Source organism: Mustelus asterias, unplaced genomic scaffold (assembly GCF_964213995.1).
Source record: "Mustelus asterias unplaced genomic scaffold, sMusAst1.hap1.1 HAP1_SCAFFOLD_1298, whole genome shotgun sequence".
In the NCBI taxonomy this organism is placed as follows: domain Eukaryota; kingdom Metazoa; phylum Chordata; class Chondrichthyes; order Carcharhiniformes; family Triakidae; genus Mustelus; species Mustelus asterias.
Window position 1 is genome coordinate 12,449 of NW_027591243.1, and position 26,702 is coordinate 39,150.

General features: G+C 45.9%; 1 protein-coding gene across 1 annotated transcript in view; it reads right to left on the reverse strand.

The window, feature by feature from the left end:
* Positions 1-26,702, reverse strand: part of fez1 (fasciculation and elongation protein zeta 1 (zygin I)) — a 93,211-nt gene that overhangs the window by 10,816 nt on the left and 55,693 nt on the right. The window contains exons 3-6 of the mRNA XM_078206134.1: positions 20,439-20,540; positions 17,793-17,940; positions 8,956-9,227; positions 2,742-2,822 (exon numbers count right to left, since the gene is read on the reverse strand). Coding sequence (XP_078062260.1) covers positions 2,742-2,822; positions 8,956-9,227; positions 17,793-17,940; positions 20,439-20,540 — 603 coding nt within the window. The remainder of the gene's footprint in view (positions 1-2,741; positions 2,823-8,955; positions 9,228-17,792; positions 17,941-20,438; positions 20,541-26,702) is intronic.

The window sequence follows — 26,702 nt, forward strand, 5'->3', positions numbered from 1 at the left end:
CAACAGGTTTATTTGGTAGCAAATACCATAAGCTTTCGGAGCAATGCTCCTTCGTCAGATGGAGTGGTCTCTGTTCTCAAACAGGGCACAGACACAGAAATCAAATTACAGAATACTGATTAGAATGCAAATCTCTACAGCCAGCCAGGTCTTAAATGTACAGACAATGTGGTTGGAGGGAACATTCAACACAGGTTAAAGAGATGTGTATTGTCTCCAGACAGTACAGCTTGTGAAATTGTGCAAGTCCAGGAGGCAAGCTGTGGGGGTTACTGATAATGTGACATAAATCCAACATCCCGGTTTAGACCGTCCTCATGTGTGCGGAACTTGGCTATCAGTTTCTGCTCAGTGACTCTGCGCTGTCGTGTGTCGTGAAGGCCGCCTTGGAGAACGCTTACCTGAAGATCCAAGGCTGAATGCCCGTGACTGCTTTTTGATTTTGATTTCTGTGTCTGTGCCCTGTTTGAGAACAGAGACCACTCCATCTGACGAAGGAGCATTGCTCCGAAAGCTTATGGTATTTGCTACCAAATAAACCTGTTGGACTTTAACCTGGTGTTGTGAGACTTCTTTCAATGGAGAGTGCAGGAGGGCATGCCAGGAGCAGCACCAGGTATACCTAAAAATGAGGTGTCAACCTGGTGAAGTTACAACACAGGAATACTTGTTCCAAACATCACAAATAGCAAGCAATAAACAGAGATAAGCAATTCTGCAACAATAGATCATATCTAAGCTCTGCAGTCCTGCCACATTCAGTCATGAATGGCGGTGGACAATTAAACAACTCACTGGGGGAGGAGGCTCCACAAATATCCCCATCCTCAATGATGGAGGAGCCCAGCACATCAGTACAAAAGATAAGGCTGAAGCTTTCACAACAATCTTCAGCCTGAAGTGCCGAGTGGATGATCCATCTCAGTCCCCTCCGGAGTTGCCCAGCATCTCAGATGCAAGTCCCCAGCCAATTCAATTCACTCCACGTGATATCAAGAAATGGCTGAAGGTACTGGATACTGCAAAGGCCCTAACAATATTCCCGCAATAGTACTAAAGACTTGTGCTCCAGAACTTGCTGTGTCCCTAGCCAAGCTGTTCCAGTGCAGCTAAAATACCATCTATCCAGCAATGTGGAAAATTGCCCAGGTAACGTCCTGTACACAAAGGACAAATGGAACCCAGCTAATTACCGCCCCATCACTTTACTTTTGATCATTAGTAAAGTGATGGAAGGGGTCATCACAGCGGCTTGCTTTGCAATAACCTGCTCATGGATGCTCAGTGTGGATCCTGCCAGGGTCACTCAGCTCCTGGTCTTATTACAGCCTCAGTTCAAACATGGGTAAAAGAGCTGAACTCCAGAGGTGAGGAGAGAGTGACTGACCTTGACAGCAAGGCTACATCTGGCCCAGTGTGGCATCAAGGAGCTCTAGCAAAACTGGAGTCAATGGGAATCAGGGGAAAACTCTCTGCTGGTCGGAGTCATACCTGGCACAAAGGAAGATGGTTGTGGTTGTTGAAGGTCAATCATTGCAGCTCTGGGATATCACTGCAGAAGTTGTTTGGACTACTGTCCAAGGCCCAGCCATCTTCAGCTGCTTCATCAATAACCTTCCTTCCATTATAAGGTCAGAAGTGGGGATGTTCCTTGATGATTGTGCAACGTTCAGTTACGATTCCTCAAATTGGGAGCAGTCCGTGTCCAAATCCAGCAAGACCTGGACAATATCCAAGCTTGGGCTGGCAAGTGACAAGAAACATTCACACCACTCAAGTGCCAAGCAATGACCATCTCCAACAGAAGAAAATCTAACCATTGCCTCTCGACATTCAATGGCATTCGCATCGCTGAATCACCCACTGTCAGCATCCTGGGGGTTAACATTGACCAGAAACTTAATGGGATTAGCCACATAAATACCATGGCTACACGAGCTGATCAGAGGCTCGGAATCCTGTGGCGAGTAACTCATGTCCTGACTTCCAAAGCCTGTCAACGAGGCACAGGTCAGGAGTGTGATGGAATACTCTCCACTTGCCTGGTTGAGTGCAGCTCCAACAACACTCAAGAAGTTTGATGCCATTCAGGGCACTGCTTGATTGGCACCTTATCCACAAACATTCATCCCCTCCATCACTGATGAAAAGGGGCAACCATGTTACAAGATACACTGCAGGAACTCACCAAGGTTCCTTAGTCAGCACCTTCCAAATCCACGACCCTACAACGGCAACACAACATCCCCAGCTGGCATTTCCACTCCAAGCCATTCATCATCCTGACTTGAAAATACATCACCGTTCCTTCACTGTTATTGGGTCAAAATCCTGGAACTCCCACCCTAACAGCACTATGGATGTGCCTACACCACAGGGACTACAGCGGTTCAAGGCAGTGGCTCACCACCACCTTCTCAAGGGCAATTAGGGATGGGCAATAAATGCTGGCCTGGCCAGCGATGCCCACACCCCTTGAATGAGTTAAAAAAAAACTCATCACCTCAAAACATCTTCCCAGTCCAACAACATTGTTCACACCTCCAATAACTTTATAATTAATAAGCAATAATCCTCAAAGAAAAATGAAAACAAAAAGTCACTATTTTATTCAATGATTGATCGCATCTACACAGCGCCTTGTAGCAGTGTCCAGGAAATTAATATTTCATTTCTGGAGCAATCAGGACAGTGTTCGCTCATTCTGAACAATATAACAGGGAAATGCAAAGAGCACTTACCTGCTTTTCATTGCCTGAGTTTCCAAAGGTCTGCCGAATGCCACTCTGGATGACATTGGAGATTCCTTCCATGCTGAAACGCTGGCAGCCATGTTTAATAGAAGGAAAGAAAGTTAGCAGAAGGTGGTCTAGGTAGAGCGCAGCAAAGGTGACAAACTAAACCCACAGCTTCTATTTCCGTAGCGTTTTTAACCATGGAATTGTCCCGTCCCAATTCACAGGAACGGAATGAGGAAAAAGATACCAAAACAAGCCCAATACAATTAGTGCAGGTGACCAAGGGACAGTCAAAGAGGTAGTTCTAGAAGCTTAGAATCAAAGAATCCCTACAGTGCAGAAGGAAGACATTTGGCCCATCGAATCTGCACAATCCCACCCAGGTCCTATCCCCGTAACCCCATTTACCCGAGCTAGTTCCTTCTGACACTAAGGGACAATTTAGCATGGCCAATCCACCTAACCCGCACATCTTTGAACTGTGGGAGGAAACCAGAGCACCCGGAACAAACCCATGCAGACGCGTGGAGAATGTGCAAACTCCACACAGACAGTGACCGAGCCGGGAATTGAACCCAGGTCCTTGGTGCTGTGAGGCAGCAGTGCTAACCACTGTGCCGCCCTAAGCTTCTTAAAAGAGAAGAGTTAAGGTGCAGCAATGGAGAGGGTTCGGGAGGGAATCCCAGGACCAGACAACTGAAGGCATGGTGGCCAATGGTGGAGTGAATAAAAATCTGCAATAGGAACATGGCCTGAAACAACAACTCTGAAATGGAGAGTCTAACTAACATCCCAAACCAGATCTGATTGTTGCATGCCATGTCGTCATGAGCAGAGCATGAGTCATGTGACTGTACTGATTTGCATAAATACATTTACATTCATTACTCATTATCCAATCACAGTGTGGAAATGGTCATGGGCCCCTTTGTCACAATCACCCCCAAAGAAGCTGAAAATGAGATCAGCTTGTGTTTAGGGCCCCATTAAACCAGAGACATCAGTAGGATTTGTAGCACAGAAACAGGCCATTTGTCCGTAATCGACTATGTCAATGATTTAACCAACCTCCTTTTAGGTTGAATCACAGAAGGCTATTCGGCCCGTCATGCCCATGTCAGCTCTCTGCAGGAGCAGTTCCCTTTCTCCAGAACCAAATGTTCTCTCTTTCGATGCTGATCCAATTCCCTTCTGAAAGCCACAATTGAATCTGTCTTCGCCACACACTCTTGAAATGCATTCCAGATCCTAACCACTCACTCCATAAATGACACTTCCTCATGACCATTGGTTCTTTTGTCAATCTTTTTAAATTAGTGTTCTCTGGTTCTTGACCCTTATGCTAAGGCAAACAGTTCAATTTTAACCCCTCTCTACACTTCTCATGATTATGAACATTTTTCAGAGAATCATAGAATCCCTACAACCCCATGTCTTGCATGCGTTTCCTCTGGGTGCTCAGGTTTCCTCCCACAGACCAAAGACGTGTGGATTGGATTGATTGGCCATGTTAAATCAACCCTAGTGTCAGGGGGATTAGCAGGGGAAAAATGAGGGATTATGGGAATAGGGCCTGAGTGAGATTGTGGTCATTGGAAACTCGATGGGCCGAATGGCCTCCTTCTGCACTGTCGGGGTTCTACACCGACTCTCTGACAGAGCACCTTGTAACCCCACGCTTTTATCATGGCCAATCCACTTAACATACACATCTTGGTAAAACTGACCCTTAATGACGCATGGCCAATCGACCTAACCTGCACATCTTTCCGACTGTGGGAGGAAACTGGAACACTTGGAGGAAATCCATGCAAATGTGGGAAGAATGTGCAGACTCCACACAGACAGTGACCCGAGGCCGGAATTAAACCCAGGTCCCTGACGACGAGAGGCAGCAGTGCTGACCACTATATCACCCCAAATTTCCTCTTAACCTTTTCTGAGGAATTCAACACCAGTGTTTCCACTCAGTTTCGTAACTTAGTTCATCATCCCTGGAACCCCATTCTGGTAAAGGTTTTAGTTTTCATCTAAACCTTAGCTTGACACCAGCACAAAATCTCGGCTGATACCCCAGTGCAATATTAACAGAGTGCTACACGGTCAGAGATAAAGGGCGGGATATTCCAGCTGTTTGCGCCAACAGGATCTTCTGGTCCCGCTGACAATGACCCCCCCCTACCGCGGGGTGCGTACAAAGGGAAACCCCGTTGACAACAGCAGGACCAGAGGGTCCTGCCACCCGCCAATGGTGGGCCACTTCTGCGACCGTTAAACATGCCATGGGAAGGGGAGCAGAGGTTGTGAGGGTAGAAAATCCCACCCGCCATCTTTCAAATTGGACAATAAACTGTGGTCGCAGCTGCTGCCAAGGCACTGTTCCACAGACCGGCAGGAAATTATCCCACTATCTTGGGGCCAACAGTTAATCCTCAAGCACAGCTTAAAAAAAAAAGATCTGGTCATTTGTTTCATTGCTGTTTGTGGTGCTGTTTTCTGTGTGAAAATTAGATGAAGCATTTCCCACAATACACCACGAGTGGCAACACTTCAAAAGCCACTTTTTCAGCTGTGTAGGTCTCTGGGACAGGTTATGGAAGAAGTGATTTAAATGCCCATCTCTCTCTCGTTAAGGTCATTTTCCTCCACTCTGCACAGGCAAGAGAGTGTTATTACTGAGTCACAGCTGATGCCTTTGGCCCCTGGAGATACTCACTCTCTTCAGATGATAGAGAAAAGACTGTTCATTTTTCCAGATACTCAGGGCTGGATTTTCCCGTCTTGCCCGCCATGGGAATCGTTCTGGACGGGACAAGGGCCATGCAAAAGTCCATTGACCTTGGGCGGGATTTTCTGGTTTTGGGGCGAACGCAACCGGAATACCCCAGTGTTTGGGAGCGCTGTGAGTTTAATCTCCAGACACCACACAATGGAACGCGTCTGAATATTGTACTCAAACAGGCTGGTTAACTAAAGTAACTAACACCCAAAGATGTGCAGATTAGGTGGATTGGCCAAGTTAAATTGTCCCTTAGTGCCTCAAGATGTGTAGGTTAGGTGATTTAGTGGGGTTACAGGAATAGGGTGGGCCTGGATAAGATGCTCTGTTAGAGAGTCAGTGCAGACTCAATGGGCCAAATGGCCTCCTTCTGCATTGCAGTGATTCTATGATTCTATGGCTGGAGCTTCCAGTGTGCCCTGTGTACATAATTATATCATCAGGCTGGACTTAACTTTAATGTTGAGTTAATATTACTCAATACAGTGCCAGACAAGGGTAAATGTGAGGTCAAGAATCTCAATGGCTCTGCCAGGCGAGATTTCCCAAGCTGTTCAAATAAACATGACTCACCATATAACTTAAACTGAGACTATCCCTTTGCTTACACACTGATACGAAAAGTTCTGAGCCACACACTTGTTTCCTTCCTTAAATTGAGCTGTGCTGATAAAGGAAGGGAGACTCACCCACTAATTTCCATAGTGGATTTCGTAGCATTATGTTACTGGATTGAGGAAACGAATATTTGAGGACCAGGATCTCAAACCCGAGAGATTAAGATCATGGTTTACTGAGCAGTAGTGCTTCGGAGACTTGGACAGCAAAACACCGGAGAGGTGCCAAGAGCAGTGCCCTTGAAAGATCCTCCACATCTGGAAGGGCAGTCCAACAGCAGCATCCTCTCCCATGCCAACATGCCCACCATCAATAACTCAAAAACACCTCCGCTGGGCAGGACATGTCATTCAAATGCCTGAGACCAAGCTCCCAAAGCAAGGTCACGGCAGGAGACTCCCAGGAGGACAGGGGAAATACTATTTATTTATTTGTGTCATAAGTAGGCTCATATTCACACTGCAATGAAGTTACTGTGACAATTCCCTAGTCGCCACACTCCAGCGCCTGCTTGGGTACACTGAGGGAGAATTTAGCAATTAGCACATCTTTCGGACTGTGGAAGGAAACTAGGCACTCGGAGGAAACCCATGCAGACACGGGGTGAACATGCAAACTCCACACAGACAGTGACTCAAGGCCGGAATTGAACCCATGTCCCTGGCGCTGTGAGGCAGCAGTGATAACTACTGTGCCGTCTCAAAAAATGACTTCAAAGCACCCCTGAAGAGGTCAAATATACCCACTGACTCATAGGAGACATTGGCTTGCGCCCGACCAAAGTGGAGAAGGTTAATTCAGGAAGGCACCAAACCCATCGAGAGGCTTAGTCAGGAACATGCTGAGGCCTTCGAGCGGAGCACCCAAACCTCCAACCAACCCATCCACCCAACCCTTCGAGCACACCCTGCTCTGCATGTGGAAGTGGCTACAGACCATGCGCTGGACGTATCAGCCATCTTAGAACCAGGATACCGGAGTGGAAACTAGTCATCCTCAACCCTGAGTGATTGCCACAGAGAGCAGCGATCTATCCAAAGGTCTGAGCTAACGATCTGGTGACATGGGTTTCAATGAGGAACTTAAATTAACAAATCTAAAGTTAAAAAGCTAGTGTCAATAATGGTGACCATAAAACTACCAGATTGTTGTAAAAAGCAACTAATGTCCTTCGTGGAAGGAAATCTGCCATGCTTACCTGCTCTGGCCTGTAGGTGAATCCAGACCCACAGCAGTGTGGCTGACTGGCCTGGACTGGAAGCAGGAAGACAGTTTATCCCCACCCTCCTGAAGGCAATTAGAGATAGGCAAGAAATGTTGACCTTGCCAATGACACATTATATGATTTCTGGACTAGTAATCTATAGACCCAGGGTAATGCTGTAGGGATCCAGGTTCAAATCCCACCACGGCAGATGGTGAAATCTGAATTCAACAAAAAAAAATCTGGAATCAAAAGGTCTAATAATGACCACAAAACCATTGCCAAATGTCCCAAAAACCATCTGGTTCACTAATATCCTTTAGGGAAGGAAATCTGCCATCCTTACCCGCTCTGGCCTACATGCGACTCCAGAGCCATAGCAATGTGCTTGACTCTCACCTACCCCCAGGGATGGGCAATAAATGCTGGCCCAGCCAGCATCGCCCATGTCCCATGAATAAAAAAAAATCAATTGAAAACAACAATGTATTAGAGGTGGAAGCATTTCAGGCCTCCAATTCACCCCTTCCCTGAAGGAGAAATCTACAGTAAGAGTTTTAACAACACCAGGTTAAAGTCCAACAGGTTTATTTGGTAGCAAATCTATTACAGGGTTGAGATAACATAGCCTCTTCCACTCCTCCGAGTTTATCATTCAACAGCAAAACATTTTATTTATCCAGGGAACGTGCGCAAAACCAGAATTGATCACCATCCCTAATTGTCTGACAGTGTTCCACGGAGCGAGGGTATTGTTACAGTCAGGGGGCATCCTGACATTTAGTCACAACCCCACTGATGGTAGCTTCGCACCATTGGCTCCTCAGGCAAGCACATACACCAAGGGTGGAATTTACCCATCCTATCCGCCATGGACCATGCAAAGGTCTGTTGACCTTGGGTGGGATTTTCCGGTCTTGGGGCGAGCGCGGCTGGAAAATCCCACCCCCGATGTCTGACCCTGCGGTTCCTCTGGCACTGGGCCGGATTACTATTGCAACGACACTACTGAGGGTGATGGTGAGCCACCATCCTGAATACAACTGAGTGGATAACCCATTTCAGAGTCACCCACATTGCTGTGGGTCCGGAGTCACATTCAGGTCATAGAATCATAGAAACCCTGCAGTGCAGAAGGAGGCCATTCGACCCATCGAATCTGCACCAACAACAATCGCACCCAAGGCCCTAGCCCTACAACCCCACACATTTACCCAGCTAATCCCTCTAACCTACACATCCCAGGACACTAAAGGGCAATTGAGGAACGGGTAAGAATGGCAGACTTCTTTTGCTCAAAGATGTGAGTGAACCAGATAGGCCTTTAGAACAATCCAGTAGTTTTATTTCCACCATTACTGACACTCGTTTATATTGCAGATTCTATTTTAATTAACAGAACTTAAATCTTTCCAGATGCTATGGGTGGGTTTGAATTCATATCTCTGGTGCATTATGCCAGGCCTCTGGATTACTAGCCCAGTAACAGAACCATTGTGCTACCCTGAACCTGTATAAACAAGGACAGTGATGTTCCACAGCCCGACATCAGCAAAGCTCAGCGGCTAATGAACAGCTCCAGTGTTGCTTTCACCGTTCAGTGACCGGGCTCTCACCTTCACTGGCATTTGGCTTGCTCTCTCCTGCCGGATGCTGGCCGGAATTCCGCCTTTCTCCTTCTTTTTCTTCTTCATTGTTTCCCGGTGCTCCTTCTGCTTGTTCTGCACCTCGAGGAGTATGGAGATGAAGCTGTTCTTCACCTCCTTCTCAAACTCCAGCTCATCACGCAGCGCCAGCTGCTGTATCAGCTCCTCCGAGTAATCTTTAACGGCCAATTCAACCTGTACCAACAGCTCGCCCACTTCAGCCTCGGTCAACTGCTCCACCTCTGCAAAACCCAAAACACACACGCTGCTTCAAACCTTTCATTCTGAATTGACTTCACCCTTTTCGACCTGGTTCTTCAATGTATTTGTGTACATCCCACTCCCCCATCCCATTATTGCTGAGACTATTCTTCATTATTGTTCCAATTGTGGGCATTCAAGTGTTGGGATGGTGTTGGCGACAGAACGTGTTTGTTCAGCAAGTATGTTAACAAGTCTTTATGAACTATTTATAACTATAAACATAAACACAGTAAAGCTATGGAGCTATCTCTATCTCGAGGTTGCAGCATGTCCCTGGCCAAAGCATCACTGACCCTCGGTCTGGGTCATGTGCCTTCTTACATCACTGTATGGGCAGTACTGCTCCAAGTCCCACAGTAACCCTATGTAGACCAGATACTTACACTACATCAACCTCCCCAGAACACTCAATGTCTTTGACCCCAGCTTCATGAGATTCCCTTTGCTTCACCACTGACTGGCATATCATCAATCACCTGGGCCCCACAAACTGCAATTCCCTCTCTAAATCCCTCAGTTCCTCTGTTGAACCCCTTTTTTTGAACCAATCCCACTGACTAAACCTTTGATTACAATCCCTAATTGGCCATTCTTTGACTGATTGAATCATTGTTATAAATGAATCAATTCCTCCATTTAGCTCTCAGTCTCTAACTCAGGGTTTCTCTCAGTCACAGAACATTTTGACCTCCCAACAATACTGATGGAACCCCTAAGAAACATTCTTATCATATTGAAGTTAAACCGCAAATAAGAATTATTATTGTACAGTAGGCACAAACATACAAAAACAAATTCAGGAAAGGTTTTTCTATATAGGCACACATTATCATTAGAAAGTTCTCTTATTCAACAAATACTTCCCAAGTCTGACCTTTTTGTAATTTTTAATGGGAGGAATGGCTCTGATCTTTTGCTCATAAACTGGAATGCTGCTGGAGAGCTGGATTCTCATTTCAGACACACACACACACCGAGACAGACACACACACACACACACACACACCGAGACACACACACCGAGACACACACACAGAGACACACACACAGAGACACACACACAGAGACACACACACAGAGACACACGCACAGAGACACACGCACAGAGACACACGCACAGAGACACACGCACAGAGACACACGCACACACAGACTCACAGACACAGACACACACACCGAGACACACACACCGAGACACACACACCGAGACACACACACCGAGACACACACACCGAGACACACACACAGAGAGACACACACAGAGAGACACACACACAGAGACACACACAGACACACACACAGACTCACAGACACACACACACACACACACAGACACACACAGGCACACACACACACAGACAGAGAGACACACACGGAGACAGAGAGACACACACGGAGACAGAGAGACACACACGGAGACAGAGAGACACACACACAGACAGAGAGACACACACACAGACAGAGAGACACACACGGAGACAGAGAGACACACGGAGACAGAGAGACACACACGGAGACAGAGAGACACACACAGAGACGCGCACACACACGCACAACCCATTCATACTGACTTCTCTCTCTTCTGTTACTTAATATTCTATCCGTGCGAATATATTACCCCCGACACCATGAGCTTTTATTTTCATTAATTCATGGGACATGGGCGTCACTGGCGGGCCAGCATTTATTGCCCATCCTAGTTGCCCTCGAACTGAGTGGCTTGCTCGGCCATTTCAGAGGGCAGTTGAGAGTTAACCACATTGCTGTGGATCTGGAGTCACATGTAGGCCAGACCGGATAAGGATGGCAGATTTCCTTCCCTAAAGGACATTAGTGAACCAGATGGGTTTTTCCGACAATCAACAAAGGTTTCATGGTTATCAGTAGATTCATAATTCCAGATTTCTTTTATCGAATTCAAATTCCACAATCTGCCGTGGCGGGATTCAAACCCAGGTATCCAGAACATTAGCTGAGTTTCTGGATTAATAGTCCAGCGATAATACCACTAGGCCATCGCCTCCCCTATTATCTTAGGTAGTAACCTTTTATGTTGGACGTTATTGCAAGTCTTTTAAAAATCCAAATACAATACATCTACTGGGTCCCCCTTATCCATCCTGCTTGATACATCCTCAAAGAGCTCTAATAAATTTGTCAAATACATCTTCCCATTCATGAAAAAATGTTGCCTCTGTGTGATTGTATTGGGATTTCCTACATGTCCTGCTACTACTTCCTAATTGTGGATTTAACACTGAGAAGTACAGATTTCTTTTGCTGGGAAGGAGGGAGTGGGGGAGGGGGGGTGGAGTTGATATAATCCTAAAGGGAGTGCAGAGGGATCTGAAGGTCCACTTGGGGAGTTACAAGGCATAGAGGATCCTGGGTGTTAAAAGCAGGAAGTTATTAAACCCGTGTGAAACACTGGCTTGGCCTCAACTAGAGTATTGTGTCCAGTTCTGGGCAACACACTTTAGGAAGGACGTTAAGGCATTAGTGAAGGTGCAGGAAAGAGTTATGAGAATGATTCAAGGGTTAAGGAACTTCAGGTATGTGTACAGACTGGAGAAGCTGGGGCTGTTCTCCTCGTAGGAGAGAAGGTTGAGGGGCGATTTGATAGAGGCGTTCAAAATCATTAGGGGCCCGGACAGAGTAGATAGGGAGAAACTGTTCACATTGTTGGAAGATTCGAGAATGGGAGGGCACAGATTTAAAGCGATTGGTGAAAGAGGCGAGAGCGATGTGAGGTAAAGCGTATTTATGCAGCGAGTCAGTCGGATCTGGGATGCACTGCCTGAGAATGTGATGGAGGCAGATTCAACCACAGCTTTCAAAAGAGAATTGAATCATTATCCATCGGGTAAAGCTCTCTGGGCAATGGGGAAAGGCTGGGGAATGGCATGAGGTGAACTGCTCTTACAGGGAGCCAGCAGATACAATGGGTCAAATTGTTTTTCATATTCGTGGGACATGGGCATCGCTGGCGGGCTAGCATTTATTGCCCAATCCTGGTTGCCCTTGAGAGGGTGGTGAATCGCTGCAGTCCACATGCTTTGGGTTGATCCACAATGTCGTCAGGGAGGGAATTCCAGGATTTTGACCCAGAACTTTTGTCTGTGCTGTAACCATCCTATGATTCTCTGATGATACAATCAAGTGTCAAAGGGGATGGAGGATCATGTTCTGATGATCATAAATGTGATCATGTGTCTGCCTTGCCTTGTTCCTCATCATAGAAACCCTACAGTGCAGAAAGAGGCCATTTGGCCCATCGGGTCTGCACCGACCACAATCCCACCCAGGCCCCACCCCATATCCCTACATATTTACCCGCTAATCCCTCTAACCTACACATCTCAGGACACTAAGGGGCAATTTTAACATGGCCAATCAACCTAACCCGCACATCTTTGGACTGTTCCTCCTTTATGACAATAAAGTGAAGACTTTTTTGAGAAAGTGACCAAGGAGGTGGATGGGGGCAAGGCAGTGGACGTGGTATATATGGATTTTAGTAAGGCGTTTGATAAGGTTCACCATGGTAGGCTTCTGCAGAAAATGCAGATGTATGGGATTGGGGGTGATCTAGGAAATTGGATCAGGAATTGGCTAGCGGATAGGAAACAGAGGGTGGTGGTTGATAGTAAATATTCATCATGGAGTGCGGTTACAAGTGGTGTACCTCAGGGATCTGTTTTGGGGCCACTGCTGTTTGTAATATTTATTAATGATCTGGATGAGGGTATAGTTGGGTGGATTAGCAAATTTGCTGATGACACCAAAGTCGGTGGTGTGGTAGACAGTGAGGAAGGGTGTCGTAGTTTGCAGGAAGACTTAGACAGGTTGCAAAGTTGGGCCGAGAGGTGGCGGATGGAGTTTAATGCGGAGAAGTGTGAGGTAATTCACTTTGGTAGGAATAACAGATGTGTTGAGTATAGGGCTAACGGGAGGACTTTGAATAGTGTGGAGGAGCAGAGGGATCTAGGTGTATGTGTGCATAGATCCCTGAAAGTTGGGAATCAAGTAGATAAGGTTGTTAAGAAGGCATATGGTGTCTTGGCGTTTATTGGTAGGGGGATTGAATTTAGGAGTCGTAGCGTTATGTTGCAACTGTACACAACTCTGGTGCGGCCGCACTTGGAGTACTGTGTGCAGTTCTGGTCCCCACATTACAGGAAGGATGTGGAGGCTTTGGAGAGGGTGCAGAGGAGGTTTACCAGGATGTTGCCTGGTATGGAGGGGAGATCCTATGAGGAGAGGCTGAGGGATTTGGGATTGTTTTCGCTGGAAAGGCGGCGGCTAAGAGGGGATCTTATTGAAACATATAAGATGATTAGAGGTTTAGATAGGGTGGATAGTGATAGCCTTTTTCCTCTGATGGAGAAATCCAGCACGAGGGGGCATGGCTTTAAATTGAGGGGGGGTAGTTATAGAACCGATGTCAGGGGTAGGTTCTTTACCCAGAGGGTGGTGAGGGATTGGAATGCCCTGCCAGCATCAGTAGTAAATGCGCCTAGTTTGGGGGCGTTTAAGAGATCCGTAGATAGGTTCATGGACGAAAAGAAATTGGTTTAGGTTGGAGGGTCACAGTTTTTTTTTTTAACTGGTCGGTGCAACATCGTGGGCCGAAGGGCCTGTTCTGCGCTGTAATGTTCTATGTTCTATGTTCTATGTTCTAGATACAGGATCTTAAAGGGTTAAAGTACAAAGACATATTGGAGTAGAGGAGGTGGAAAGGTGATCTGATTGAGGTGCTTCAAGTGTTGATGTTAATTTTCCCGTTACCCTGAGAGTTTCTCCTCTATAGTTAATGATTACTCTCTTTTGAAAGCTCTGGTTGAATCTGCCTCCAGCACATTCTCAGACTCGCTGCGTGGAAAGGTTTTTCCTCACAATCCCTCTGTTTATTTATTTTTGATGCGACAGAAATGATTTCCTCTGGTGAGGGAATGAAGAATGAGGAGGCCCAATCTTTAATATTAGAGCTAAGCCAATCAGGAGTTAAATCAGAAGGCACACAAATAGCGGCAGAAATTGGAAACTCTCTCCCCCGAAACTCTGTGGACGCTGAGCGCAAATTTGATTTTGCTGTGCTCCAATGTTAATGTATACCGGGCAAAGATAGGAAAATGGAGGCAGAGTCCAGATAATCAATAAGATAACCAAATGGCAGAGCAGGCTTGAGGGGCTGAATGGCCCTGATCCTGTTCCTAATGTTTCTATCCTCATACAATGCCTTAGAGACCTGAATCATATCTGGGATGTCTTAATACAGCTAGCATTCCCTTGGGAAATAAGCACTCTTCCAGCTAATGATTCAATCAGTTTATTTCCTACCCAAAGTAATTAAGTTGTTCATTATGAATGGTCGATGTGCGGCTGTCTACGATTTTTACTGCTAATTAATGGAACCTCTGCCACAAAGTGTCGCACTCTGATCAATTGTTAAATAAAATTTGGACAAAGGGGTATCACAACATTTATTTGAAGTAGAAGACCTTTTGTGTCAGACAGCATCTGATAGATGATGACTGAAATAAAGGAGAGTTCCTCAAACACCTGGCTCCACAAGGTGTTTTACTAGTTGACGCCTCCTACGTTGCAGGATAGCCTGAAAAACAAGCCAACCTAATTACAGGCATCGGGCACCGTGCAGGACACTGGTTGTCAACATTGGGCCTTGTTGCGTCTCTCTTCCATTTGTTAACAAAGTTCACTTTCTGTCGTCAAAGAAATAAACTATATAAAAAAACCTTTCTATACAGAGTCTGATCCAAACAGATTTTACCTCAGACCTATCTTGGATACGAGTATATTATGAAGTGCAATAAACAGATAAATGGAAAACTCAATTACCACTGGGTTACAGCGATTGGTGGGATTTATTACCCATCCCTAGTTGCCCCTGAGAAGGTGGCGGTGAGCTGCCTTCTTGAATCGTCGCAGTCCACGTGCTGTGGGTTGACCCACAATGAAGGGTGGGATTTTCTGGCTCTGACACTAGCGGGGAAGGTTGCGAGCAGGATGGGAACATTTGTGGACCGCGCCTGCAACAATAATCACTGGTGATGGGGCTGGAAAGTCCTGCCCAATGAAACTGACTTGGATATTAACTCTACCTGTTAATCCACCCAAATATCTTGCAAATGCTTATCATTAATATGCCTTTACAGTAAGTGTGTTATTCTAAGTATGTTCATCAATGTTATAATTTCATGGTCTAATTTCCTTTTTGATGACTTCACATGGGTGGTTCGCAGCAGCTTGTACCTAGCAGGCACGTCACCATGAACAGAATGTAGTCCAGCTCATGGAGCATCATTTGATGAACCAAATTTGGGCATCTATTACTTCCCGAGATCGGGGAACGGTCACTTTCCAAATGGTTTGATGAGTAAAGACTGAGGCAGGAGTTCTTGTGGCGCAGTGGGTTAGTGTCCCTGCCTCTGAGCCAGAAGCTCCAGGTTCGAGTTCCACCCCAGGACTCAATGGCCAAGGAAGGTGCGCTCATAACGCGGTCAAATCAACCTGCAAAATCCTTCCAATCATGCCAATGGCTGGCGGTAAGAGCGGGAGTGACTCCTGGTCAGCCACGCTTGATGTGGAGTGGTGCCCCGCAAGCTATAAGCCCCCTGGTGACAGACTAGCAACCTGTTCCAGGGATTACTAGCTATGGAAACAAATGAAAGTCTACCTTAGTGCACCAGTAGGTGCGGGAAGAGAATTGGAATGGACAGAGACAATTCATAGATTGCCTCTGATTAATATTCCTTCGATGTTAATTGGGTTACAAAATCTCAATGTTCTGATTTTAAAACATTCAATTATTCACTGATTTAAATAAGCTAATGCAAATTTGGTGCTGAAAAGTGAATCTATTCAAGTGGCTTTGAATTAAAAGCACTTTTAAATGTTTCAGTGAAAGCTGTACTTGCGTAAAGAAACCTTTACACTTTCTTCAAGAAGTGATAATTTTTGGGTGTTTCGAAGTTTTGCAAAAATGTATTTTGGCAGCAGCTCTTTAAGTGTCGTATTAATTCAGTCAAAGCAGTGTTTCTGGGTGGGATGAGGGTCAGGGGAAGACTTTCTGTCTTCAAATCATAAGTTAAGAGTGTCCATAAAAAGAAAGGAGTTAGTCGTCCAGCCTATTGATCCTGCTCTGTCATTCAGCTGCACCGTCTCACATTATCCATATCCCTTCATTCCCTTAAAAATCCACCTGCTTGAATATTTTCAATTAGTGTTTATCCGTGGACTCCTGGGATAAGGAATTCCAAAGATTCAGAACCCTGAGAGTATTTTCACAGTAACCTCATCGCAGTGTTAATGTAAGCCTACTTGCGACACTAATAAAATAAACCTTAAAACTTTAAAATAAATAAATGAACCCACAAGATGTTTACTCACAAGATGTATCACAGCTTGGTATGGCTCCTGCAAGGAACTACAAAGGGTTGCAGACATGGCCCAGCCTATCAACCTCCCATCCATTGACTCTGTCTACACTTCCCGCTGCCTCGGAAAAGCAGCCAGCATAATTAGGGACCCTACGCACCCCAGGCATTCTCTCTTCTGCCTTCTTCCATCAGGAAAAAGATATAAAAGTCTGAGATCACGTACTAACCTGCTGAAGAACAGCTTCTTCCCTGCTGCCATCAGACTTTTGAATAGAGCTACCTCGCATTAAGTTGATCTTTCTCTACACCCTAGCTATGACTGTAACACTACATTCTGCACCATCTCCTTTCCTTCTCCCCTATGTACTCTATGAACGGTATAATGCGCAAGAGACAATACTTTTCACTGTATACCAATACATGTGACAATAATAAATCAAATCAAATCAATCACTTATAAGCGATTGATGCTTTTAATATAATTATAGAAACATATCATGGTGGCAGCAGTGGGATTGGTTCAAACATGGCGTGGGTTAATTTATTGAGACTGGCCATGAGAACATTTATACAAAGGTTGAAATCTTGAAGATACCAGAGCTTGGCTGTGTTCTGATCACAGGCAAAAAAATAAACTTAGACTTGATCACATGATGTACTTGTGATATCATCATGATGTCATGTTCCTATCCCTTAAATGCATATTAGAGCAATACCGGGGGAATCTTCTGTTTATCCGTGTTTTTATCCTTTATATTGATTTCTATCAGAGCTACAAAATGTATTGAGTGTTGGAGGAGGGGCTGGTGTATGCCTTTTATCAAATATTATGTGTGACAGGTATAACACAATGCATCTTTTATTGGTTGGGTAGGAGGGGATATGGAGTTCAGGTGGATAAGTGGAGTTGAGGTTCATATCAGCCATGATTGATCTTAAATGTTGCAATAGGTTTGAACAGCTTCCTCTGGTTACTATGTTCTTAACCTCCAAATCATTGTGGTCAAAACCACAAGGAATGTGTTTCGTAAGGAACCTGGGACAGTGGAATGTTAGCCCATTAAACAGGGAAATGTTCTCTACATCACTAAAGCCCCAGTGCGTACAGAGATCCATTTTAACAGTAAATCACTGACACCTCACCTTCCATCTGGATGTTGTTGTTGCTGCTGGATGGTTTTAACACCTGGACCTCCTGCGAGAGGACTGACAGCTTGTCACATTGTGATGGTGTTTCCTCAACTTCAGGGTCAGGGGAATTCTGCATCATCTCTTCAATCTCCTCAATGACCTGTAGGTAGATTATCAGATGTTTGTATCCCAGACACTACGCTAACTTTTATCATTTATTCCTGAAGAACTCTTGGCAAACATTTGACAGAATTGTGACAGCGCAGAAGGAGGCCATTCAGCCCATCGTGACTGCACCGGCTCTCCAACCAAGCAATTCACCTTGTGCCATTCCCCTGCCTTCTCCCTGCACATTTTTCCTTTTCAAATAACAATCTAATTCCCTTTTGAATGTTCAAGCTGAACCTGCCTCCACCACACTCTCAGGCAGTGCATTCCAGATCCTAACCACTCGCTGTGTGAAAAAATTTTTGCTCATGTCACCTTCTTTTGCCAACTATTTTAAATCTGTTCCCTCTCATTCTTGATCTTTATGCGAGTGGGAACACTTTCTCCCTATCTACTCGCTTTAGATCCTTCATGATTTTGAACACCACTATCAAATCTCCTCTCGGCCTTCTCTTCTTCAAGAAGAACACTCCCAACTTCTCCAATCTATCCTCATAACTGGAGTTCCTTATCCCTGGAATTATTCTTGGAAACCTTCTCCACACTCTCTCCATTGCCTTCACATGGAATTCTACAGTGCAGAAGGAGACCATTCGGCCCATCGAGTCTGCACCGATCATTATCCCACCCAGGTCCTATCCCCATAACTCCATGCACTAACCCCATCTAGTTCCCCTGAAACTAAGGGACAATTTAACCTGGCCATTCCACCTAACCCGCACATCATAGAATCCCTACAGTACAGAAGGAGGCCACTCGACCCATTGAGTCTGTACTAACCACAATCCCACCCAGGCCCTACTCCCATAACCCCACGCATTTACTCTGCTAATCGCCCCAAGGTTAATTTAGCATGGCCAACAACTTAACCTGCACATCTTTGGACTGTGGGAGGAAACTGGAGCACCTGATGGAAACCCAGGCAGACACAGGGAGAATGTGCAGACTCCACACAGATAGTGACCCGAGTTCGGAATTGAACCTGGGACCCTGGCACTGTGAGGCAGTAGTGCTAGCCACTGTGCAATCGTACCACTCTTTGGACTGTGGGAGGAAACAAGAGCACCGGAGGAAACCCATGCAGATACGGGGAGAATGTGCAGACTCCACACAAACGGTGACCCAAGCCGGGAATCGAACCCGAGTCCCTGGCGCTGTGAGGCAGCAGTGCTAACCACTGTGCTACCGTGCCACCCCATCTTACCAAAAGTGCAGCACCCAGAACTAGGCTCAGTACTGAACTAATATCTTACACAAGTTTAATGGAATCTCTCTGCCCCTTTAGGAGTTATCCAATGGTCAGAGGATAGGAGCACTGCGTGGTGTGATAATGAGCTGTGAAGACCATCAGTCTGTGCTGAAATACTGAGGTGATAGGAGGGATGCTATCACTGAAGGAAAAGCCTCGCCATTTACAATTTCACTGACAAGCAGCCAGCTGTCTTGTCTTTGCCCCTCCCTGCATTCACTGATGTGTGTTCAGTTGCTCAGCCCCTTCTTCATGCTCTCGCCCCCCCCCCCCCAGTAAATATTTTGCTCTTCCCCATTCTGGCTGCTCCACCTGATATCGCCCCGGGCATAGACTAGAACTGAACTGTGGTTTAGCAACCCATTATCAGATCTGGTTGGCACCACACCAAGCTTCATCAAGCCTCAGTTCGCTCTGCCAGGACCACTCACGATGGAAGGATCATCCCGGACAGCAACGATGATCTGTCGCTTCTTTTCCCCAATGTTAATCAATTCCCGAAACTTCTTCCTGCTGCTCTTTCTACCCTCGCGTGTGCAAGGAGACCGCAGACATCTTTGCCATGCGAACAGGATTATTCCTCAACTTCCCCAATTCCTTCCCTTTCCCCCCACAGTCCCAAAGCAGGATTCTCACTGCCTGAACTAAACTCACCGATATCTCAGTTTCTTCTGTGCCTCCCTCGTGCATTGTTCAGGTGACTCACATGCTGCTTTCTTTGGCTGCTATACGATTAACCACACAACTTCCATTCCTGGTCCTCGGGCTAACTAATAATGAAAATGGTTTGATCTTCCCGGGATAATCACTGTGGCCAAGATTTACGACAACTTTCCTTGTTGCAACAGCCCTTAATCTAACATCTCAGAGGGACATGCAGAAGTGATGGTTGATTAATTAGCTAATAAACTTCTGTCATATATCCATTTCTTGCGGAACATGGTGGCTTTGAGTAGAATTCAAGACGTTTCAGGCAATATTATGAAGAATATTGGGCATTGCCAGCTGTGATTCGCTCTCCATTTTCCACATTCTCAGGCCTGGGATAGGTGGTGTTGAATGATGGGCAGCAGATAACTCGGCACATTCTGCCCCAGAGATCCAGCTGCAAGGAAGAGCCAGGCTCACTCTTGCAACTAGGTTTATAGTATCCCTTGAAGATGATCGAAGCAATGGTGCATTTCTTTTGCTTCTTTTGGTGCGCGTATGTGCGTGTGTCTTTGCTGCCTTTGAAGAGTTACCTGTTCAGCCGTGAAGAGAGGCTCCTCACTTGCGCAGGATACGATGATGTCCAACTTCTCAATTAACTCCCCATCCTCAGTAATACTGTCCTTGTCAGTGGCCTGACAACACAGGGGAAAAGAGAGGTAAAGAGAAGACTGTTTTACTGCAGCTTTACATTATAAATCTTCTCCACTGTATGAATCACGTACTCTTTGATTCAGTCCCTCCCCCAGTGCATTTGGCATCCCAGTCAAAAACATCCCCACTGCCTGGATCAACTGCTTTCCAGATGTTAATGACGTGTTGCAGTGTTAAATGGATAACATTCCTTAGTGACATGACCATTTCTCCTTCTGAGTTTGGCGATTAATACCACAGGCCCAGCCAACACAACAAATTACATTCCCGATGATTGTGCAAAATCACACCCTAGACCCCGCTGCAGCTTGTGACGTGTCAGACCACATTATCCCCCAAAGAACAAAGAACAAAGAAAATTACAGCACAGGAACAGGCCCTTCGGCCCTCCAAGCCTGCACTGACCATGCTGCCCAACTTAACTAAAACCCCCTACCCTTCCGGGGACCATATTCCTCTATTCCCATCTCATTCATGTACTTGTCAAGATGCCCCTTAAAAGTCACTACCGTATCTGCTTCCACTACCTCCCCCGGCAACGAGTTCCAGGCACCCACTACTGTGTAAAAAATCTGCCTCGTACATCTCTTTTGAAACTTGCCCCTCGCACCTTAAACCTGTGCCCCCTAGTAATTGACTCTTCCACCCTGGGAAAAAGCTTCTGACTATCCACTCTGTCCATGCCTCTCATAATCTTGTAGACTTCTATCAGATCTCCCCTCAACCTCCGTCGCTCCAGTGAGAACAAACCAAGTTTCTCCAACCTCTCCTCATAGCTAATGCCCTCCATACCAGGCAACATCCTGGTAAATCTTTTCTGTACCCTCTCCAAAGTCTCCACATCCTTCTGGTAGTGTGGTGACCAGAATTGAACACTATATTCCAAGTGCAGCCTAACTAAGGTTCTATAAAGCGGCAACATGACTTGCCAATTTTTAAACTCAATACCGCGGCCGATGAAGGCAAGCATGCCGTATGCCTTCTTGACTACCTTCTCCATCTGCATTGCCACTTTCAGTGACCTGTGTACCTGTACACCCAGATCCCTTTGCCTATCAATACTCCGAAGGGTTTTGCCATTTACTGTATATTTCCTATCTGTATTAGACCTTCCAAAGTGCATTACCTCACATTTGTCCAGATTAAACTCCATCTGCCATCTCTCCACCCAAGTCTCCAACTGATCTATATCCTGCTGTATCCTCTGATGGTCCTCATCGCTATCCACAAATCCACCAACCTTTGTGTCGTCTGCAAACGTACTAATCAACCCTGTTACATTTTCCTCCAAATCATTTATATATATTACAAACAGCAAAGGTCCCAGCACTGATCCCTGAGGAACACCACTTGTCACAGCCCTCCATTCAGAAACAAACCCTTCCACTGCTACCCTCTGTCTTCCTTGACCGAGCCAGTTTTGTATCCACCTTGCCAGCTCACCTCTGATTCCAAGTGACTTCACTTTCTGCACCAGTCTGCCATTAGGCACTTTGTCAAAGGCCTTACTGAAGTCCATGTAAACAACATCCACTGCCCTACCCTCATCAATCATCTTCGTCACTTCCTTGAAAAACTCGATCAAGTTAGTGAGGCACGACCTCCCATTCACAAAGCCATGTTGCCTCTCACTAATACGTCCACTTATTTCCAAGTGGGAATAAATCCTGTCTCGAAGAATCCTCTCCAATAATTTCCCTACCAGCTTCTCCTTCATTGTCCAGCTCAGCAGCCCTGCCTCACACAAAAACAGAAAATGCTGGAAAATCTCAGCAGGTCTGACAGCATCTGTGGAGAGAGGACAGAGCCAACGTTTCGAGTCTGGATGACCCTTTGTCAGACCCTTCAAGTGTCTGCAGTATTTTGCTTTTTATCAGGACTGCCCTCACTTGGTTTCACAGAATCCCTACAGTGCAGAACAAGGCCATTCAGCCCATCGAGTCTGCACCAACAACAGTCCCCATCCAAGCCCTATCCCCATAATCCCACATATTTACTCTGCTAATCTCCCTGACACTAAGGGGCAATTTAGCATGGCCAATCAACCTAACCCGCACATCTTTGGCATATGGGAAGAAACCGGAGCACCCGGAGGAATCCCACACAGACACGGGAAGAATGTACAAACTCCACACAGACAGTGACCCGAAGCAAGAATTGAACCCGGGTCCCTGGCGCTGTGAGGCAGCAGTGCTAACCACTGTGCCGTCCCGTTCTTGACTTAGCCATCCAAATGTAGCTCCATCATTTCCAGAAATGCTTTCCCTTTCTGCCCCCAACACTGATCCTGAACTAGAAGCTGATTGATATTACAGTCCTGTCTTCAGAGCTAGCACTAACGTGTCAACAAGGGAGTGTGAGTACCACCTCGTGAGGGGACTCTGCCCCCCACCTCCGGTGGTCAGTAGCCTCACAGAATTAAAGAGTAATGTGTGTTTTGGCACATCAGATATATAATTTATAGAATCCATAGAATCCTTACAGTGGAGGCCCTCCCCTCCACTCCATCCGTAACCCATGCATTGACCATGGCCCATCAAATCTCCGACAGAGGATATTACTCAGGCCTTATCTACATAACCCCACTAATCCCGCTAACCAACACATCGTGGGACATTAAGGGGCAATTTAGCATGGCCAATCCACCTGATCTGCACATCTTTGGAGTGTGGGAGGAAACTGGAGAACTGGAGGAAACCCATGCAGACACGGGGAGAACGTGCAAACTCCACACAGACAGTCACCAGAGGCTGGTGGTCTTTAGTGTGGTTTGTGAGAAGCTTTTATTGAACCACAAGTTTCCCACAAGCCTGGGCTCTAAACTACCAGCTGTTTGTGGCATTAATTATCTTGCCAACAGCTTAAAATGGCTGATCATTATAGTCATAGAATCATTTACAGCTCAGAAGGCAGCCATTTGGCCCATCGAATCTATGCTGACATTCCATGGGACAATGCAGTCAGTCCCCTTTCCCCATTCTACCTCCATAGTCCTGCAAGCTTATCTTCTTCAGGATGCCATCCAATTTCCTTTCGAAATATTTGATCTCTGCTTACATCCCCCCCTCATGGGCAGTGGGTTCCAGGTCATCAACACACTGTCTGTTTTTCTCCAAAGGTGAAAATCACTCCGGTAGCACAGTGGTTAGCACTGCTGCTTCACAGCTCCAGGGACCTGGGTTCGATTCCCGGCTTGGGTCACTGTCTGTGTGGAGTTTGCACATTCTCCTCGTGTCTGCGTGGGTTTCCTCCGGGTGCTCTGGTTTCCTCCCACAGTCCAAAGATGTGCGGGTTAGGTTGATTGGCCATGCTAAAATTGCCCCTTAGTGTCCTGGGATGCGTAGATTAGAGGGATATGGGGGTAGGGCCTGGGTGGGATTGTGGTCGGTGCAGACTTGATGGGCTGAATGGCCTCTTTCTGTACAGTAGGGTTTCTATGATTTCTACGAACCTAACACCCACGTCCCTGGAACCATTCTGTAAATCTCTCCTGCATCCTCTCAACGACGCTCACACTCTTCCTAAAGTGTGGGGACCAGAACTGGACCCAATACTCATAGTTATAGCCTAACTAGAGCTTTAGAAAGGTTCAGCATAACTTCCCTGCTTTTGTACTCAATACCTCTTACTTGTGAATTCCAAGATCCCTTAGATGCTAACCATTCTCACAATACGTCCTACCAACTTCAAAGATCTATACACATTAGCCCCAAGGTTATTCTGTTCCCACGCACTCTTTAGAATGTACTATTTAGCCTACATTGCCTCTCCTATCTGCCAAAATGGAACACCACCTTAGCACCACCAATCCCTGTCTCTGCATCAAATTCCTCCTCCCATTTCCCTGCCTATTTGCTAGCCCATGTCCTGTTTTATCCTCACTGTTTGCTACACCTCCAAGTTTGATTTATGGGCAATTTTGTGAAATTTCACACTGCATTCCAAAACCCAAAAATAAGGCCGTGGTCCTCACAGTGACCTTTAGGAAAGGTCAGAGTCTACCACCCTCCAACCTAAAAATTAATCATTGACCATGACTCGCTGTTTTCCATCCATAAGACAATTTTTAATCCAGGTAGACACCGATCCTCTTATTCAATGACTTACAGTCTGGTTAACCAATCTTTTACGTGGTAGTCTGTCTAATACTTTCTCAAAATCCATATACACAACATCGGCCACATTCCCTCCAACTTGCTCTGTTTCTTCATCAAAAGACTCAACGTGATCAGCCTTTTATAAGTCCATGTTAACATCCTTAATTAAGTGAACCATTTCCAAGTGCCTTATCCACCACAGAAGAGAGACTAGTTGTAGATGCTAAGACTATGCTTAATTAAGAAAGGGTGTAAGGACATCACATTTGCCAATCTTCAATCTTCTGGCACCTCCCCATACCCAGGGTAGATTGGAACATAAGAAACAGAAGCAGGGAGGAGAAGGCTATTTGTCTTTCTAAGACTGGTTCACCATTCAGTATCATGGCTGATCTGATTGGGGCTTTAACTCCACTTTCCTTCCTGTTCCCTATAACACTTGACTTCCTTGTCCATCAAAAATCTGTCAAACTCAACCTTCAACGTATATTCAATGACCCAACCTCCACTGCTCTCTGGGGAAGACAATAACAAAACCCTTTGACACTCCTCATCTCTACTTTATAAAGGGAGACCCCTTATTTTGAAACTGTGCCTCCTGAGATTCCTCGACAGCGGGACACGTTGAACGGGATTTTAATGGCCTTGCTCGTCCCAAAACCGTAAAATCCTGTCCAAAGTCAACGGACCTTTCCACGGTCCGCCCCTTGCCCACTCCGATTCCCGTGGAGGGCGGGACTGTAAAATTCCGGTCATCATCTCAGCATCTACTTCCCCTCGGAATAATTTCTGTCCCAGTTAGATCACCTTTTATCCTTGTAAATTCGAATGGCCCAGCCTTGTTCAACCTTTCCTCATAAGACAGATCCCTCATCCTAGGAAGTTTATGCCAAGTCTTTTCGTCATCTCCACCCACTTGCTTCAGCAACCTAAGATACAAGCCATCTGGACTGTTACATTTAATTTCTGTTTGAAGTAAACATACCAATTAAGCCATAGGAATGTTTTTTTCAATTCATTCCTGGGACATGGGTGTCGCTGGCTGACCAGCATTTATTGCTCATCCCCAGTTGCCTGAGGGCAGTTGAGATTCAACCATATTGTGGCTCTGAAGTCACATGTAGGCCAGACCAGGTAAGGGTGGTAGATTTCCTTTCCTGAAGGGCATTAGTGAATGAGATGGGTTTTTCGGACAATTGACAATGGTTTCATGGTCATTGGTAGATTCTTAATTCCAGATATTTCTTATTGAATTCAAATTCCACCATCAGTCGTGGTGGGATTCGAACCCGGGTCCCCAGAACATTAGCTGAGTTTTTGGATTAACGGTCTAGCGATAATACCACTAGGCCATCACCTCCCCAATAATGTGTATTTTTATACGAAGTAAAGGCTAAAGGAAGTACTTTTTCCCCCTTCTCCCCACTCCCATCCCCTTCTCCGCCCCCACCCACCCAGTCAGGGGTTGCCCATCTTGAGGTGGGTAGTGGCTGACCGGTGGGATATGATGGCTCCTTTTCATCATCAGAGATAGCCCATGGCATCCATTCTTACTTCAATTGAGTTGGCCTTATCACTTGTAACGGCTGTCTCCTGTGTTATGTTAACACTCTGCAGCAAAACTGGAGTGTCCTCTCCTGGGCGCAAGTCCAGGCAAAATGTATGGAAACCTTGAGCTGCCCAAAATATCAGGGTCGCCCTCCTGGCCTACCTCGCTAAGTCTAAAGGAATGATTCACACATTCTATTCTCTCTATGGACTGCCATTAGCACCTCTTAGTCTTTCCCCCTGTGACTAGGATTCAACTTTCATTCCCTCACCCTACGGTATAAATATCTTCCACTTTCTATGCCTTTTAGCTTTGTCAAAGGGTCATCTGGACTCAAAACGTCAGCCCTTTTCTCTCCTTACAGATGCTGCCAGACCTGCTGAGATTTTCCAGCATTTTCTCTTTTGGTTTCAGATTCCAGCATCTGCAGTAATTTGCTTTTATTAATGGAAGTACGACGTTTGACATCGGCTTGGTAGCAGGAGTTGCTAGAAAGG